This window comes from Trifolium pratense, linkage group LG2 (genome assembly GCF_020283565.1).
Source record: "Trifolium pratense cultivar HEN17-A07 linkage group LG2, ARS_RC_1.1, whole genome shotgun sequence".
NCBI lineage: Eukaryota > Viridiplantae > Streptophyta > Magnoliopsida > Fabales > Fabaceae > Trifolium > Trifolium pratense.
Genome location: NC_060060.1, coordinates 18318722 through 18332407, shown reverse-complemented (window position 1 = coordinate 18332407; position 13686 = coordinate 18318722). Strand labels below are relative to the sequence as shown.

At 33.7% G+C, this 13686-nt stretch overlaps 2 protein-coding genes across 4 annotated transcripts; one reads left to right on the top strand and one right to left on the bottom strand.

Annotated features, from left to right (window-relative positions):
• The first annotated feature begins 2480 nt into the window (after positions 1-2480).
• On the top strand, positions 2481-6869 carry LOC123903787. Its single transcript, XM_045953395.1, has 5 exons — positions 2481-2939; positions 4016-4713; positions 5259-5391; positions 6036-6394; positions 6486-6869. The coding sequence occupies exons 1-5, from the start codon at positions 2577-2579 to the stop codon at positions 6610-6612; spliced, it is 1680 nt and encodes a 559-aa protein (XP_045809351.1). The 5' UTR covers positions 2481-2576; the 3' UTR covers positions 6613-6869.
• Positions 6870-7879: 1010 nt separating this feature from the next.
• LOC123903786 (pentatricopeptide repeat-containing protein At5g65560) lies at positions 7880-13417 on the bottom strand. Of its 3 annotated transcripts, XM_045953391.1 has the most exons (3): positions 10338-13386; positions 10124-10231; positions 7880-9173 (listed from the first exon to the last, which is right to left on the bottom strand). In XM_045953391.1, exon 1 carries the CDS (start codon positions 13140-13142, stop codon positions 10425-10427), a length of 2718 nt encoding a protein of 905 aa, XP_045809347.1. In that variant the 5' UTR covers positions 13143-13386; the 3' UTR covers positions 7880-9173; positions 10124-10231; positions 10338-10424. The 3 variants fall into 3 exon arrangements, with proteins under 3 accessions (XP_045809347.1, XP_045809349.1, XP_045809348.1); XM_045953393.1 differs by having other exon boundaries at positions 7924-9173; positions 10124-13417; XM_045953392.1 differs by lacking the exon at positions 7880-9173 and having other exon boundaries at positions 9934-10231.
• Between the last annotated feature and the right edge of the window lie 269 nt (positions 13418-13686).

Sequence of the window (13686 nt, the reverse complement as noted above, 5' to 3'; positions counted from 1 at the left end):
TAGTTCAAGTGCTTACTTCGAATGGAAGAGGGAGTTTGAGAGGTAGAACTCTGGTTGAAAAGATTCGGAGATTGCTTTCTTTGGATTGGGAGATAGCGGTGCATCGTTTGTATCGCGAAGCAAATCAATGCGTGGACACATTATGGTTGTAATATGGATGTAGGGAGTGTGTTCTTTGGTGTTTGTCCTGGTAATATTAGTCATTTGCTTTTAGCTTATATTTTAGGTATAACTACCCCTCGTTTAATTTTGATGTAATCTCTTTCTCGGGCTAAGTCCCTCTTTGTAATAAAAAAAAAGTGAATGAGTGTTATAATGAGAGATATGTACATATTATAGATTATAGATATGTACATATTATGGTGTTTATTTTCGGGTGTTTCACCTATATACGACACTTTTAATTTGTATTTTCTAAATTATCGATCTTTGTTCGCCTTGAACAAGGATCCAGTTGTTAAATAAAATTTGCTGTTAGAAAAAAACATATAGAAATTTAATAGATGCTCACAATATATCATCGAAAATTTGTCAAAATTCTTCAATGAAAAATAAATCAAAAACAAAATTTTCATAAATTAAATAAACCCAAAATGTGTTTGGGACGAATCTTGGGACGGGATATACAATTAGAAATAAAGGTTTTTCGGACATGACACAATCTGTTTGAAATTCATCTAAAAATAACATTTCATCCTAAATCTGTGTGAAACGTGTCTTAAATCTATTTTAAATTTGCATGAAATTCCGTCTAAAAATGACAATTTTTTAGTAGTGTGGTAACCTTTCCCATGCACACTCTCTTCATTTATGGAGATTATTAACGTAAATGGACCACAAAAAAAAATGCGGATGTATATGTACAAGAAGAAAAGGCAAGCTCTTTCATAGAAGGGTTTTTTTTTTTTTTTTCATGCTTTAACATTTGAGATTTGTGGGTTTGTTTTTATAGAAGCTAGAGGTTTTTTTTTTCCATAGAAGGTAGACGTTTTATGCTATTAACATTATTCGAGTTAAAAGCATAAAACGGCCTAATGTCTATGACATGGTCTACGGTTGATGTGACAAAATTCAAATGTTTAGAATAGTTATGCATCCGGATATGCAACGTTGACGACGCTAAAGTTATTGAATCTGCACTAAATTTGAATTGAAACAAACCCACAAATCTGAACAAAAACATCATACCAAGACGGGAAATAAAAACAAACACCGTACTAAGGCGGGACAATCGACACAAAAACTACGCACTAAGACGAGATTAAAACAACACCAGATGAAAAAATATCGGAAAAAAACTCAAATGAACCCTAAAAATATGTCGATATCACTTATTTAAATAAAAAGAAATAAAAAACAATCAAAAGAGGTAATTTCATATCAAAATTAATCCTAAATCACCCCTTTCTAAATATTAAATAGTTTTACCGGTAACAAGTAATTTCGTTATATTTTGGTTACGATTATCAGTAACAACATTTTGTTTACAATTGTGATGTTTTTTTCTTTCATAAACTCCAGTTCCATTCACATTTTAAAATTCAAAAACATAATATATACATTATTTGATATTATGGTGAATTTTTGTTGAAGTCACAATTAATTAATTTTAATTTTATTGTTATTTTCTTGAGATTATAAAAAGAGCCATTTTAACCAGCCCAACCCAATCATATCTTACAAGTCAAACAATTCAGGAAATTTTTTTTTCTACCCCAACAATTGTCAATCTACCCCAACATTAATTTTGAATGGACGAATTTACCCTCATATATAAACTAAAATCCTGAAGAAAAAAATTTGTTTACCGGAACACTTTCGAAAAAGGTGTTCTGATATGTAAATTTTTTTTTACCTGAACACTTTAAAAAAAAGTGTGTAGGTATGTAAAAAATTTTCCAAATTTATTTTGTTACCTACACACTTTGGAAAAAAGTGTTCAGCTATGTAAAAATTTTCTAATTTTTTTTTTACGTGAACACTTTGAAAAAAAGTGTATAGGTATGTAAAATTTTTCTAATGTTTTTTTTACCTGAACACTTTGAAAAAAAGTGTGTAGGCATGTAAAAAAATAGGCTATTTTTGGAAATTTATTTTATATACCTGAACACTTTTTTTCAAAGTGTGTAGGTAACAAAATAAATTTGGAAAAATTTTACATACCTACACAATTTTTTTCAAAGTGTTCAGGTAAAAAAAAAATAGAAAAATTTTATATACGTGTAGGTAACAAAATAAATTTGGAAAAATTTTACATACCTACACACTTTTTTTCAAAGTGTTCAGGTAAAAAAAAAAATTTACATATCAGAACATTTTTTTCCAAAGTATTCTGGTAACCAAATTTTTTTCTTCAGGATTTTAGTTTATATATGAGGACAAATTCGTCCATTTAAAATTAATATTGGGGTAGATTGACAATTGGGATAGAAAAAAAAAATTCAACAATTCATAGTCAAATGAAATCAAAGTAAAAAAAAAATCCAAATCCAAATCCAAATCCAAAATCCAAATAAACTGAGAGAGTGAGAATCGAAGTTAGTTAGGTGACGGTAGCAACCAAACCAGAAACCGCCATGTCTCTACTCGGCGACGACGGACGCGGTTACGAGTTAGCTCGGAAACTCGAAGCCGCCGGAACATGGCGAACATGGCTTGGCGATTCAAATTACACCAATTTCGCACCATTTCTCTCTTCACCTTCAGCTTGGAATTCTTTCATGTCAACTGATTCTTCCAAATCTACCCTTCACATTCATCTTCAACTCAGAGTTCGTGCTCTTCTCTTCGATAAAGCTTCTTCTTTTACTTCTCTCTCTTCAAACCCTAATCATAAACCCTCTCTCTCTAAACTTAACCCTAATTTTCTTAGGTTGTACCCTGATGATGTCTATTTCACTCTTGATAACAACAATGCACCTAGTTCGTCTAATTCCAAGGTTATTAATTTCTTATTCATGTTTTTAATTTTTATTATTGAGTGGTTTACCAATTTGGTTTATGAAATTTTGTGCTAGCTAATTGTATTTGAATCACAAATTAATCTCTGAAATTGAATTTAGTGGCAGTTTGCAATAATGGTAAAGTACCATTTTGGTCCCTAGAAGTGGAACTTGCTGTTACATTAGTACCTGAGTGTATTGAAATTATCAGAAATTGCAAACAAATCCATAAGTGTCTATTTTATCGGTCATTTTGATCTCGGATTTGTTTTTAGGTAGTCAATTTAGTTTTGGAATGTGTTTTTTGTTGGTTAGATTAGTCCATAGAATTACTAACAAAATGGGCACTACCGCACTAGGGATGTGTTTGCAATTTCTATACATTTAGGGACTATAGTGACTGTGTCTCACATTTTGTTGGTTATTTGCCCTAGTATTAAAGTAGTGATTTTGAAAGTTGATTTTTTTTTAGAGATTTAGAGCCTGTTACATTTTGTTGATTGAATTTAGAGCTTGTTTTTTTAGAGATTTTTAAGAAAATTTAATTTACGGCCTGTTTGTTAGAGACTATAAGAAAGTGATTTTAGCATTCATTAATGTTGATATTATTTTTTAGAGATTTAGAAATTTAGAAATTTAGAAAAATAGAAGCTATTTCATGTTTGAATATCATAATAAAAATCACCTTTTTAAGAAAAAAGTATCTGTAAGAAAAGATTTTTATGAGAAGCTGTTCAAAAGAGCTTTGGATTTGAAGCAGTTTTTAGATTTCTTTTGGATTCTATTTATTTTTAAACTGTAACAAATGTATAAAAACTTGTAAAACTGTTTTTTTTTTATTTTTAAAAATCATAAAGTAGAAATGAATGAAAGTCTTGAACACGTTTATTGAAACATGCTACAAATTGAGTGTGCTGCAAACTGAGTATGCTCTAGACAGTAGACAATGGAAATTTAAATTTCAGAGATTAATTTGTCGTTATATATATTTGGGGGGACAAAATGGTAATTTACTATATTATTGTTTGTGTACTGTAGTGCCAAAAATGTTGAGCTCTTCTTTCGTAATGCAGATTGGATCCAGATATGCTGATTCTGAGTTGCCTGAAACGTGGTATAATCAAGTAATTGAGAATTATAAAGCTAACAAGAAGTTAGTTATGTGGGACAAAGAATTGTCACCAAAACGTTCTCCAGCGGAGATGGCTTCCTATATTATGTGCAGTAGTAACTATAAAAAGAGGCGTGTAGTGTTTCAGGAAGAACAGCATCAGGTTATGGATCAATCAAACGGTGGTAATTTAGTTGATGGTGATGATGAGTTTGTTTTTCCGGAGATAACGTATGCGTGGAACTGTGTACCTGAAAGTGCAATTCCTGTGAGTGAAAGAGTGGAGAATAATAACAATAACCAGAAAATGAGGATATTTAGTGTGCTTGATACGTTGCCTCCTGTTGTGACTCGGAGTGCTGAGCATGTTAATGGGCAACGCGGGGGAGGGCTAAACCGTGGGAAGTTGGGAAGTGAGGAAAATGGAAGAGTTCTTGGTCATGAGGAAGCGGCGAAGCTCTCTCAGAAAGCAGTGGCTCGCATTTTGTTGGGTGCAGGATTTGAAGCTGCCATGGAAGGTCCAATTGAATACTTGTCTGATGTGATGAGCAAACGCATTGTTAAAATAGGAACCAATTTGAAAGTACTTACTGATAGTTATAAAAAACAGTGTTCCGCCATTGAACTTCTGAAGATGTTGCTTAAAACTGAGGGTTTTAGGTATGTTTGAAATTCTTATTGCTATTCCTATGATTATGAAAGGGAGAAAAGAATGATCTAAAAGAAAATTATGTATATCCAAGTTAGCTTTGCCGGGTTTTCTACCTTATCTTATTTTGCTGTTTATGTATGTGCCAAATTCATCTTATGAATTCAGCAAAATGCAATTTACTATCAAATATATGTATATGCATAAATATGTTGGTCTTGCTCTTCATCATTAATATAATCATAAGGTGATTGCTCAAAGAAAAGGCTTCAGTTTGTGTTCTATTTTCATTCATATAATGAAAAAGTAATCAATGTACTCTATTCTTGAACATTTAAGAAGTACAAATCTGTGAGGGAGGGAGAGGAAAATTTGACGATAAACTACAGTGCTGCTGTGAACTTTTTAATGCTTGAGTGTATTATGTGTACATTTTGTAGGTAATATTTCCCTGATTTGTAGTTTGCTTTTAAATAAAGATAGCTTAGTTTTCAAATCAAGATATCTTAAACATTCAGTGGATCCATTTTAATATTTTTCCTTCATATGCTCACAGTAATTTTGCGCCATTAGTGGATGTGGTTAAAGATGGCTCCAAAAATATTGTACAACAAGGTCAGCAACGTGCTCATGGAATTCAGTCACAGTTGCAGCAACAACAGCAGAACTCCCTTCGACTACCTCAACAAGTAATTATATCTACTTCTTTCTGCATTGTTTACTATTGTAAGATACTGGTCTGAAGTGTGGACAGGGAAAATAGCACAGTAAGGGTGGCGCAATAATCCTTATTTAGGATCCTTTGTTATTTCCTAGATTTCTTTCGTAGATGTACCTGGTGCTTTTTCAAAACAAAATTACCATGTACCACAAGTATAAATATGTTTCTTTTCTAACCAAAATATTACTTTGCATGTTAGTTATTTGGATACAATGTGTCCAGTTATTAGGGGGACACGGTAACCCAAATTACATGCAACCTGTCATGATTTCACGGTGTGCCTAGGATGAGACTGCACTTCATACACACGTTCCGACCTCTTGGCACTTTTTTCTATTTCCCTGCCTCATGTCCAATTTATGTGACATGGTTTCATGTATTTGTTCATACTACATCCTATTATGTATAATGTACTTCACTATTAGGTCTTGTGATTAATTAGGTTCATTCTCCTCATATGGGTAATAGCTCTAATGTGGCAGGCTCTCCTCCCCCATCACCACCACGAAAAAAAAAACACTGCACTCTCTTTTGTTGTATCTGATGGAAATAGGGGTGATTGATTTATGATTTCTGTGAAGTAGTATTACTCAATGTATTGTTAACGTGCAGGTTCAGATGCAAAGACAGATGCATCCACAGATGCAGCAGATGATTAATTCCCAACAGCAGCAGATGATTAATTCCCAAAGTCTGGTTTTTCAGCAACAACAGCAGTTGCAGTTAGAGAGAATGAGAAACCAGCAATCTGCTCACCGCCCTGCTATGGATGTAAATAAGGAAAGACCATTAGTTCAAGTCAAGATTGAAAATACATCAGATATACCAAGTGATGGTAATGCCTTCAATTCTAGACATCCTCAAATGCAGTTTAGGCAGCAGCAGTTGGCTGCAATGTCAAATTTCCATCCTCAATCTAACACTCAGTATAGACAGATGGGTTCGCCACAGATTCCCCAAATGCAGTCACAGTAAGTAAATTCGAATAAATAATAAATGCTACTTCCAGGGTGGCTTTTTATGTTTTTTTATTGAGACTGTTGTTTCATTGTTTGTGTATAGGAACAATATTAGCATGGTTAGAGCACCACCTGTGAAGGTAGAGGGATTCTCAGAATTAATGGGCTCCCCTTCTTCATCGAAGCATGATTCAGAGGAAAATAGATTGACTTCTCCCTCTAGTAAATAATTTTACTAGTATTTTAGCCTGCGAGTGTGCGCATCCCCGCTGATGACCCTTTGCACTTGGATCGGGTTATGTCAAAATTGTCATGGACCATATTGTAATATATCTCTTCTTCTGTGTATTGTACAGTAGTCAACACATAGGGCATCACAACAACTGTACCATGTTGAATCAAATATATGTTTATTGAATTATCGACTCCTATAATGCACTAATTTCTTCTAGTGGTATATTATTCTGCAACAGAAATAGTTCAATCTTAATGACATATCTGCTTTTATGTTCATGATTATTTGACTGCTTAAGCTTTGGAAGGGAAATTTTCACTGCACGCTTATGCCTTTGTATTTAATTAAAATCAGACAAGATTGAAACGTCTAACCAAACTTACTATTCTTTACTCTTATTTTGTATATAACGTCATGTAAAACATTTTTATACACGGATTTATCAAATCATTTCATGATGCCATTTTTATAAATTGAAATGGAAATGTGCTATCCGCTTCCCTATGATTTTTTTTTTTATATAAATACTATGATACCATTTTCTTTAGTGATGTGTGGTAAAAATACTAAAATAGCATCATTGTATTCTTAAAAAATAAAATCAAACTTGTAGCTGATTGGGTTTTGTATGCCCAGCAGGTCCTGGGATGTGGAGGTTACTGCTCTCAAACTTAGCCTTGACTTCCTGAGTTCTATCATTGATATTGAACTCCTTGATATCTTGAAATCGTATCTCAGAGTTACCCTTGTGCAATTTCACTTTTTTTTTTTTTTCCGGTTTGTGCAATTTCACTTGTACCTCCATTTATGGTTGTGTCTTTAACCTTCCGATTCTTAGAAAAATGGGGATTAAACAATTCAGTGTTCGGACAGGAAGTAAATTAAATCTTCAGCAATAATTTTGATCTTGAATTCTACTAAACAATTTGTCCTTGACTAAAATTTATTAATCATTTGACCTCAATCATTTAATTTCTTCCATTTATTGATTGGTTATCTTGATATATCTCTCACTTGTTAGGAATCCAATTTGTATTATTGTCAAAAAAAGAAAGAAAGAATGCAATCTGCATTTCTCAAATGGCAAATTATACAAGGCACCAGACTTCTATTTGAGAACTGAAAATTAAGGTCTAGAATGAGTGTGTTTTTTTAATAAATAGAACGAGTGGATTCATTAAGCCATAGGAAGGTTCTTGGATACGATTCTTACACTAGTTTCTGTAAAATATTTAAATATCTAGCAAACAAAATATATTTAATATCAAAAGCAAGAAAATTATCAACTTTGTAGAATGAAGAAAGCCCTAAAGTGGGTTATGCCTAGTAATATGATGTTGCAATGAGCATCAAATCAGTAACATAGATAGGTTTAAATATAGGGTTGGGATTGTCTAACTTTATAGAGGGAACTCCGAACTTCCCTCTACATTTCTGTCTATCTCCAATAACACACTCTTTCTCATGTTATTTCCCTTTCCTAAAAATACCTAGTCATTCAAGGTAGGGGATCTCAATCCCTAAATATAACATTTTTTTGACAGTAGATGAACTAGAGTAGTCCATATAATAACTAAGCCGAGGCCACAATGATTAGACTAAACAAGGACTCCTCTGTCGTCCTTAATTATAAATATCTATTGCAAATTTCACATATAATAGCGTTTAGTATATTCTAACAAGCCAGCTACTGATATTACTTAGGCTGCTAGTAAGCTTCTAATGAACTCCTAAATCCAAATGACTCTACTTATTGATAGTGATCAAGTTATATGAGATCATGTGTGCAACCCATACACACAACACTTCTCAATAACTGTATCTTTCAACATGGTATTAGAACCTATGTGATCATGATTTTCAAGAACTCTATTCTTTTAAGCTTTGATCCAATTAATGTCTTTAAACCGCTCAAATCAGACGAAACTACAATCGAACCGCTCAAGTCAACTGATTGAACAGTTCAGTTTGATGTTTAAAACATTGCTTTCACCCCGCTCTTCTAAATAAAAGTTGAACTCAACAAACAAAAAGTTGGGTAAGTCCGTGCATTGTTCATACCAAAAAACCAAAAAAAGCCCCTCCGAATGTTGCGTGTTATAGATCAAAATAAAATGATCAAATTACTCACTTGCTTCACCCAAAATGCTAACCATACTAATGCAGAACACAAACCTAATAAACAAAATAAATTTCAGCTTATCATTGATGACTCTTGTATGAAGTAATTTTCTATCAAAACTTTTTATCTTCAATAGTTATTGCAGACCTTTTTTTGTATTCAACTCCTCAAATATGTTGGACAAATTGTACACAGGTTTGTGAAGAATTTGTTAGAAGAATCGTGACATGATAGTGGAAGGATATTATTAGGCTGCCATTTACTGCAGCAACAACTTTGCATTTGAAATGGATGGCAATACAATGGATCTTCAACAAAAATACATTCTAGAGTCTGCAACCATAGTAGCATGATTGAACTAAAAATTGCTGGGTTGTCTTACCACAGCTTCCGCTGTTGGTCACAACTCACAATAGTTGCAAAGAATAGAATACCTATGAAAATAAAATAGAAAATCAATGGTTTTCAGTCGCATTTTTGGGCAGATTAATCTCAGTGCTATGAAAAATATGTCAAACGGACTGCAGCATAGCTCAGACAAACAACTTAATAACACAGTTACATACATTTCAATTCTATATAGAACCAAAATAACTAAAATGCAGTGTTGTAAATCGTGGATTTTGGAAAACAGTGGTTTGTTCAAATTCTACTGTGCTACAGTGCTATAGTGATGCTATAGCTGATATTTGACAATACTTTGTACTAAACCGCATATCGTGAAATAGTAATGGTTTGTTAAAATTCTACTACACTATAGCACCGCTATAGTCGCTATTTAACAACCCTGCTAAAATGTGCATCCCTCAACATAGTTAAACAAATCACTAAACACCATTAAGAAAATAGACATAGATTACTAATTCAAAGAACCAGAATTGAAAAGGAAAAAATAAGCTCAATTTTGTTGTCCCAAAAGCATACTTATCAAACAGATAAATGAATTTTCTTACTTGTACATTACACATCCATTAGAATCAAGTCATTAACTAAAAAAAAAAATACAAGCTACTACAAAGTTATACTAAAAGATCTAATGCAAAAATCATGCATTTTTATGTATTTCACCGCATCAATTCACTAATTTAAACCCGCCAATATCTTCCCCGCCCCCAAAAGAAACTGTAGCAGACATGGGAACAACCTAAAGGTTATGTCCAATATAAAACATATGAATAAATTAAGGGACAGAAATTTGTAATATGTAGTATGATTCAAGTAAAGTAATGCCCCAACATGTCTGAGTAAAGTAATGCCCCAACATGATTCAAGTAAAGTAATGCCCCAATATGTAGTATGAGTAAATTAAAGTTACAAATTTGAATCCAGGCTTTATTATATAATAAGAATAAAAGAATAAATAAGAATTTAAATCGTCACTTGCCTCTTGGTCTTCTGCTACGTCTGGGTGAGTGTCACAGTTAAGTTACAATGGTCTGTGACAGTTAACTGTCACTGCAATCGTAGAAAAGAGTTGCTCGCACCTCATTTACTGAAACGTTGTAAGTATGTTTAGAATGTATTAATGGGAGGAATCCTTAACCAGACTCATAAATAAGTATGTTTATGAAATTTCAGGTATTACTCTGTACAACAACCTTAGCCAGACTCCTCAAAAAAATAATTATCAATGGGAGGAATCCTTTTCCATGTTCAATTCCACGAAAAAATAAACAATCATTGCATCAAGTTCCATCCAGTTCCTGACTTAACATAGTTTGCGTCTCAGAATGTATACGACAACCATTTTTCTCCATAATTTCCCACAATTGTGAGCACTCATGAACATGACCCTTCTTAGCTAAACCATCAATTAGGACTTTCCAAACCACTTCGTCATAATTATATCCACAACTTAGTAAGCTACAAAAAATTGCTTCAGCCTCCTCTTTGTTACCTTGTTCAAATAGCCCACAAATGAGAAGCTTATAGGATTCTAGATGTGCTAAATGGTTACACTCCATCATAGAATCCAGCAATCTCAATGCTTCTTTGTGCATTCCTAACTTGCAGCAACAACTTAGAAGAGAATTATTGATGTTTTCTGAGGGAGATATTCCACTTTCTCTCATATGATTTAACAACCTAAAGGCTGTGCACAAGTGTTCCACTTTGCAAAGTCCTTTAATAAGCTTGCTATAAGTGTTAACATTAGGCAAACAGCCATGTTCCACCATTTTCTCAAATAGCACAGTTATGATTTCAAAGTCAGCTATCTTCCATATATCAGCATTATCGACTGAAATATTAGTTGAATTAAAATCAAATCCCGTGCCTTCCTTCTTTTGTTTTTCGTTCGTTAGATGCTTCATTAGGATGGAGTATGTTTGACGTGAAGGCTCACAACCAGAATTAAACATGCGTTTGAGAACACCAAATGCATTGTCTAGTTGTCCTATACATCCATATGCATTAATTAATAAATCATAGATCAGGGAGTCAAGCAATATGCCTTCTTCTTTAATCTTGACCACCATCTCTTCAGCTTCCTGTAATCTTCCTTGGCTGCAATATGCTTTAATAAATGCAGTATATGTGACCACATTAGGCTGACATCCAGATGAAATCATTTGGTCGAGAAACCTATTTGCGCGATCAAAGTCACTTTTCCTCAATATTTCCTCAATCAGAATTGTATATGTATAAACAGTAGGCTTCGCATCAAACTTTCCCATGGCATCCATCAACAACATCACATCTTCCACTTTCCCCTCTTTGCGCAAGCCATCTAACAATACATTGAACGTAACAGGGTTTGGTAAACACCCCTCAGCAAGCATCCTTTTGAAGAATAAGTGGGCATCATCAATTTTCCCAGCCTTGCAGTATCCGTCAATCAAGGCTGTGTATACAAACTCATTTGCTTCGGCATGATTTTCCTTGAGGGACTCAAAGACCTGATGTGCTTCTCCTACTTTTCCGATTCTACAGAGGCAGTCTATAAAAGCACAAAAAGTCCTCTGATCAGGAATGAAGCCATCTTTAATCATCAAATGATACAGCCGCCAAGCGCTATCTACCACACCCGCTTTACACAGCCCGTGAATTAAAGTGTTATATGTGATGAGGTTTGGCGACAGCTTGTTTTCAAACATTTTATTAAGCAACACCATCGCCCTGTCCATGCTTTTTATTCCACAAAACCCACAAATTAGTGCGTTATAAGTACGAGCATTTGGATAAACTTTTTTTGACTTCATCAAACCCAAAACACGGACAGCATCCTCCATCATTCCCTGTTTGCAATACCCATGAATCAAGGCATTAAATGGTTCAACACTAGAAGCCAAACCTTTCTCCAACATTCTATGCAACATTTCCATCCCCGCATCCATCCTACCCACCTTGCAGAAATAATCAATCAACACAGTGTAAGTATAAACATTAGGTCCACAACCTCTTTCCACCATCTCCTCAAAAAAATTCAAAGCTTCCGTCTCCTTCCCCAACTCACAGAACGCAGCTACAAGAACCGTATAAGTTCTCACAGTCGGAAAACAACCATCCTCCTTCATTTGAAAAAACAACTTGAGAGCCTCATCAATCTTTCCAGCTTCACAAAAACCATGAATAAGATTAGTATACGAAACGTCATTCCTCCGACAACCCACTTGTGGCATTATCTCAAACACCTTATAAGCACTCTCCAATTCATGAATTTTACAATAACCCAATATCAATGAAGTATACGTAAACGTATCGCAACAAAAACCACTCTTTATTAACCCACCAAAATAAACCTCAGCCACAAACACATTCCCAATCTTACAATGACCATTCAACATAGTATTAAAAGTAATCAAATTAGGCAAAACCCCATCATCCAACATATCCTTAAACAAACAATCCAATTCATCAATCAAACCAAACCGTGACAACAACATAAGTAACCTATTATACGAAGTAACAGAAAGCTTAAAATCAGTTGTGTTCAATTGACACAAAAAGTTCAAAACAAACCTTGCTTCTTCTGATGAACCACATGTTTTAATCATAGAATTTCGAACATTTTCTGCAACATTAAGAAACCCATTACGAACAAGAATCAAAAGAAGGGATTGGTATGAATGAACAGTGTGAACGAAACCATGTTCGTAATTGATCCATTTGAAGAAGTTTAAGGCAGTGAGAGGGTCAAGATTAGGTTTGTTGAAGAGATAAGAGAGATGGGTTGGGGTTAAAGAAGGGATTAAGGTGTTAAAAGAAGGGTTTTTTCGCCATTGGGGTTGCGAGAGAATGGTAAAGATCTGTGAAGGAAGATCAAGATCAGGTTTTTGATGGTTGAGAGAGGAAGGTGAAGAGAGAGAAGAAAAGGGTTTAAGGAAAAGATGAAAAAGGTTAAGTTTTTGGTTATGGTTATGTTTATGGTGGAGAATAGTGAAAAGGGGTGTGAATTTTCTCATTTAAAAGCCATGAACAAAAAGGTTTAGTGTTTAGGGTTTATGAATTGGTTCTTCCAATGCATTTGGAAGAGATTAAAGAGCAAAGAGAAGAATATGAATGTGGCTTTTGGAGGCTGCGGAGGAATAAGGTGAGATGTTGTTATTTATTTGGGCTAAGCTAACTAACAAGTTAGGAGGTTTAATTTTGAAATCGTGGCTCTTCCATAGCCGTGGGGTTCTGCTTCTGCACTGGTTCTGCTTCTGCTTACTCACACAGGGGGAGGCGGTCGCGGTTCGGTTTGGATCGATTAGTTTTTTTTAATAAATAATATTAATATTATAGAAAAAAACACTAAAAAATAATAGTTTGACGAAATAAATATTAAGTTCGATATAAAATATAACATATAATATATTAAAATTAATATTTTGAAATATCATTTATCGAATATATTTGAAACATATAAAAAAATAGATTAAATTAAACTAACAAATAATATTAACAAAATTTAAAATGAAGAAAAAATAGGTTAATGCAATATATATTCATACTAATAAAAAGATA

Excerpts from the sequence above, each read along its gene's own strand:
- LOC123903786 (XM_045953393.1), bottom strand. The coding sequence starts at position 13,142 with ATGAGAAAATTCACACCCCTTTTCACTATTCTCCACCATAAACATAAC.
- LOC123903787 (XM_045953395.1), top strand. The coding sequence starts at position 2,577 with ATGTCTCTACTCGGCGACGACGGACGCGGTTACGAGTTAGCTCGGAAA. Across the intron at positions 4,714-5,258 it reads CTTAAAACTGAGGGTTTTAG|TAATTTTGCGCCATTAGTGG; the intron begins GTATGTTTGAAA and ends ATATGCTCACAG. Across the intron at positions 6,395-6,485 it reads ATTCCCCAAATGCAGTCACA|GAACAATATTAGCATGGTTA; the intron begins GTAAGTAAATTC and ends GTTTGTGTATAG.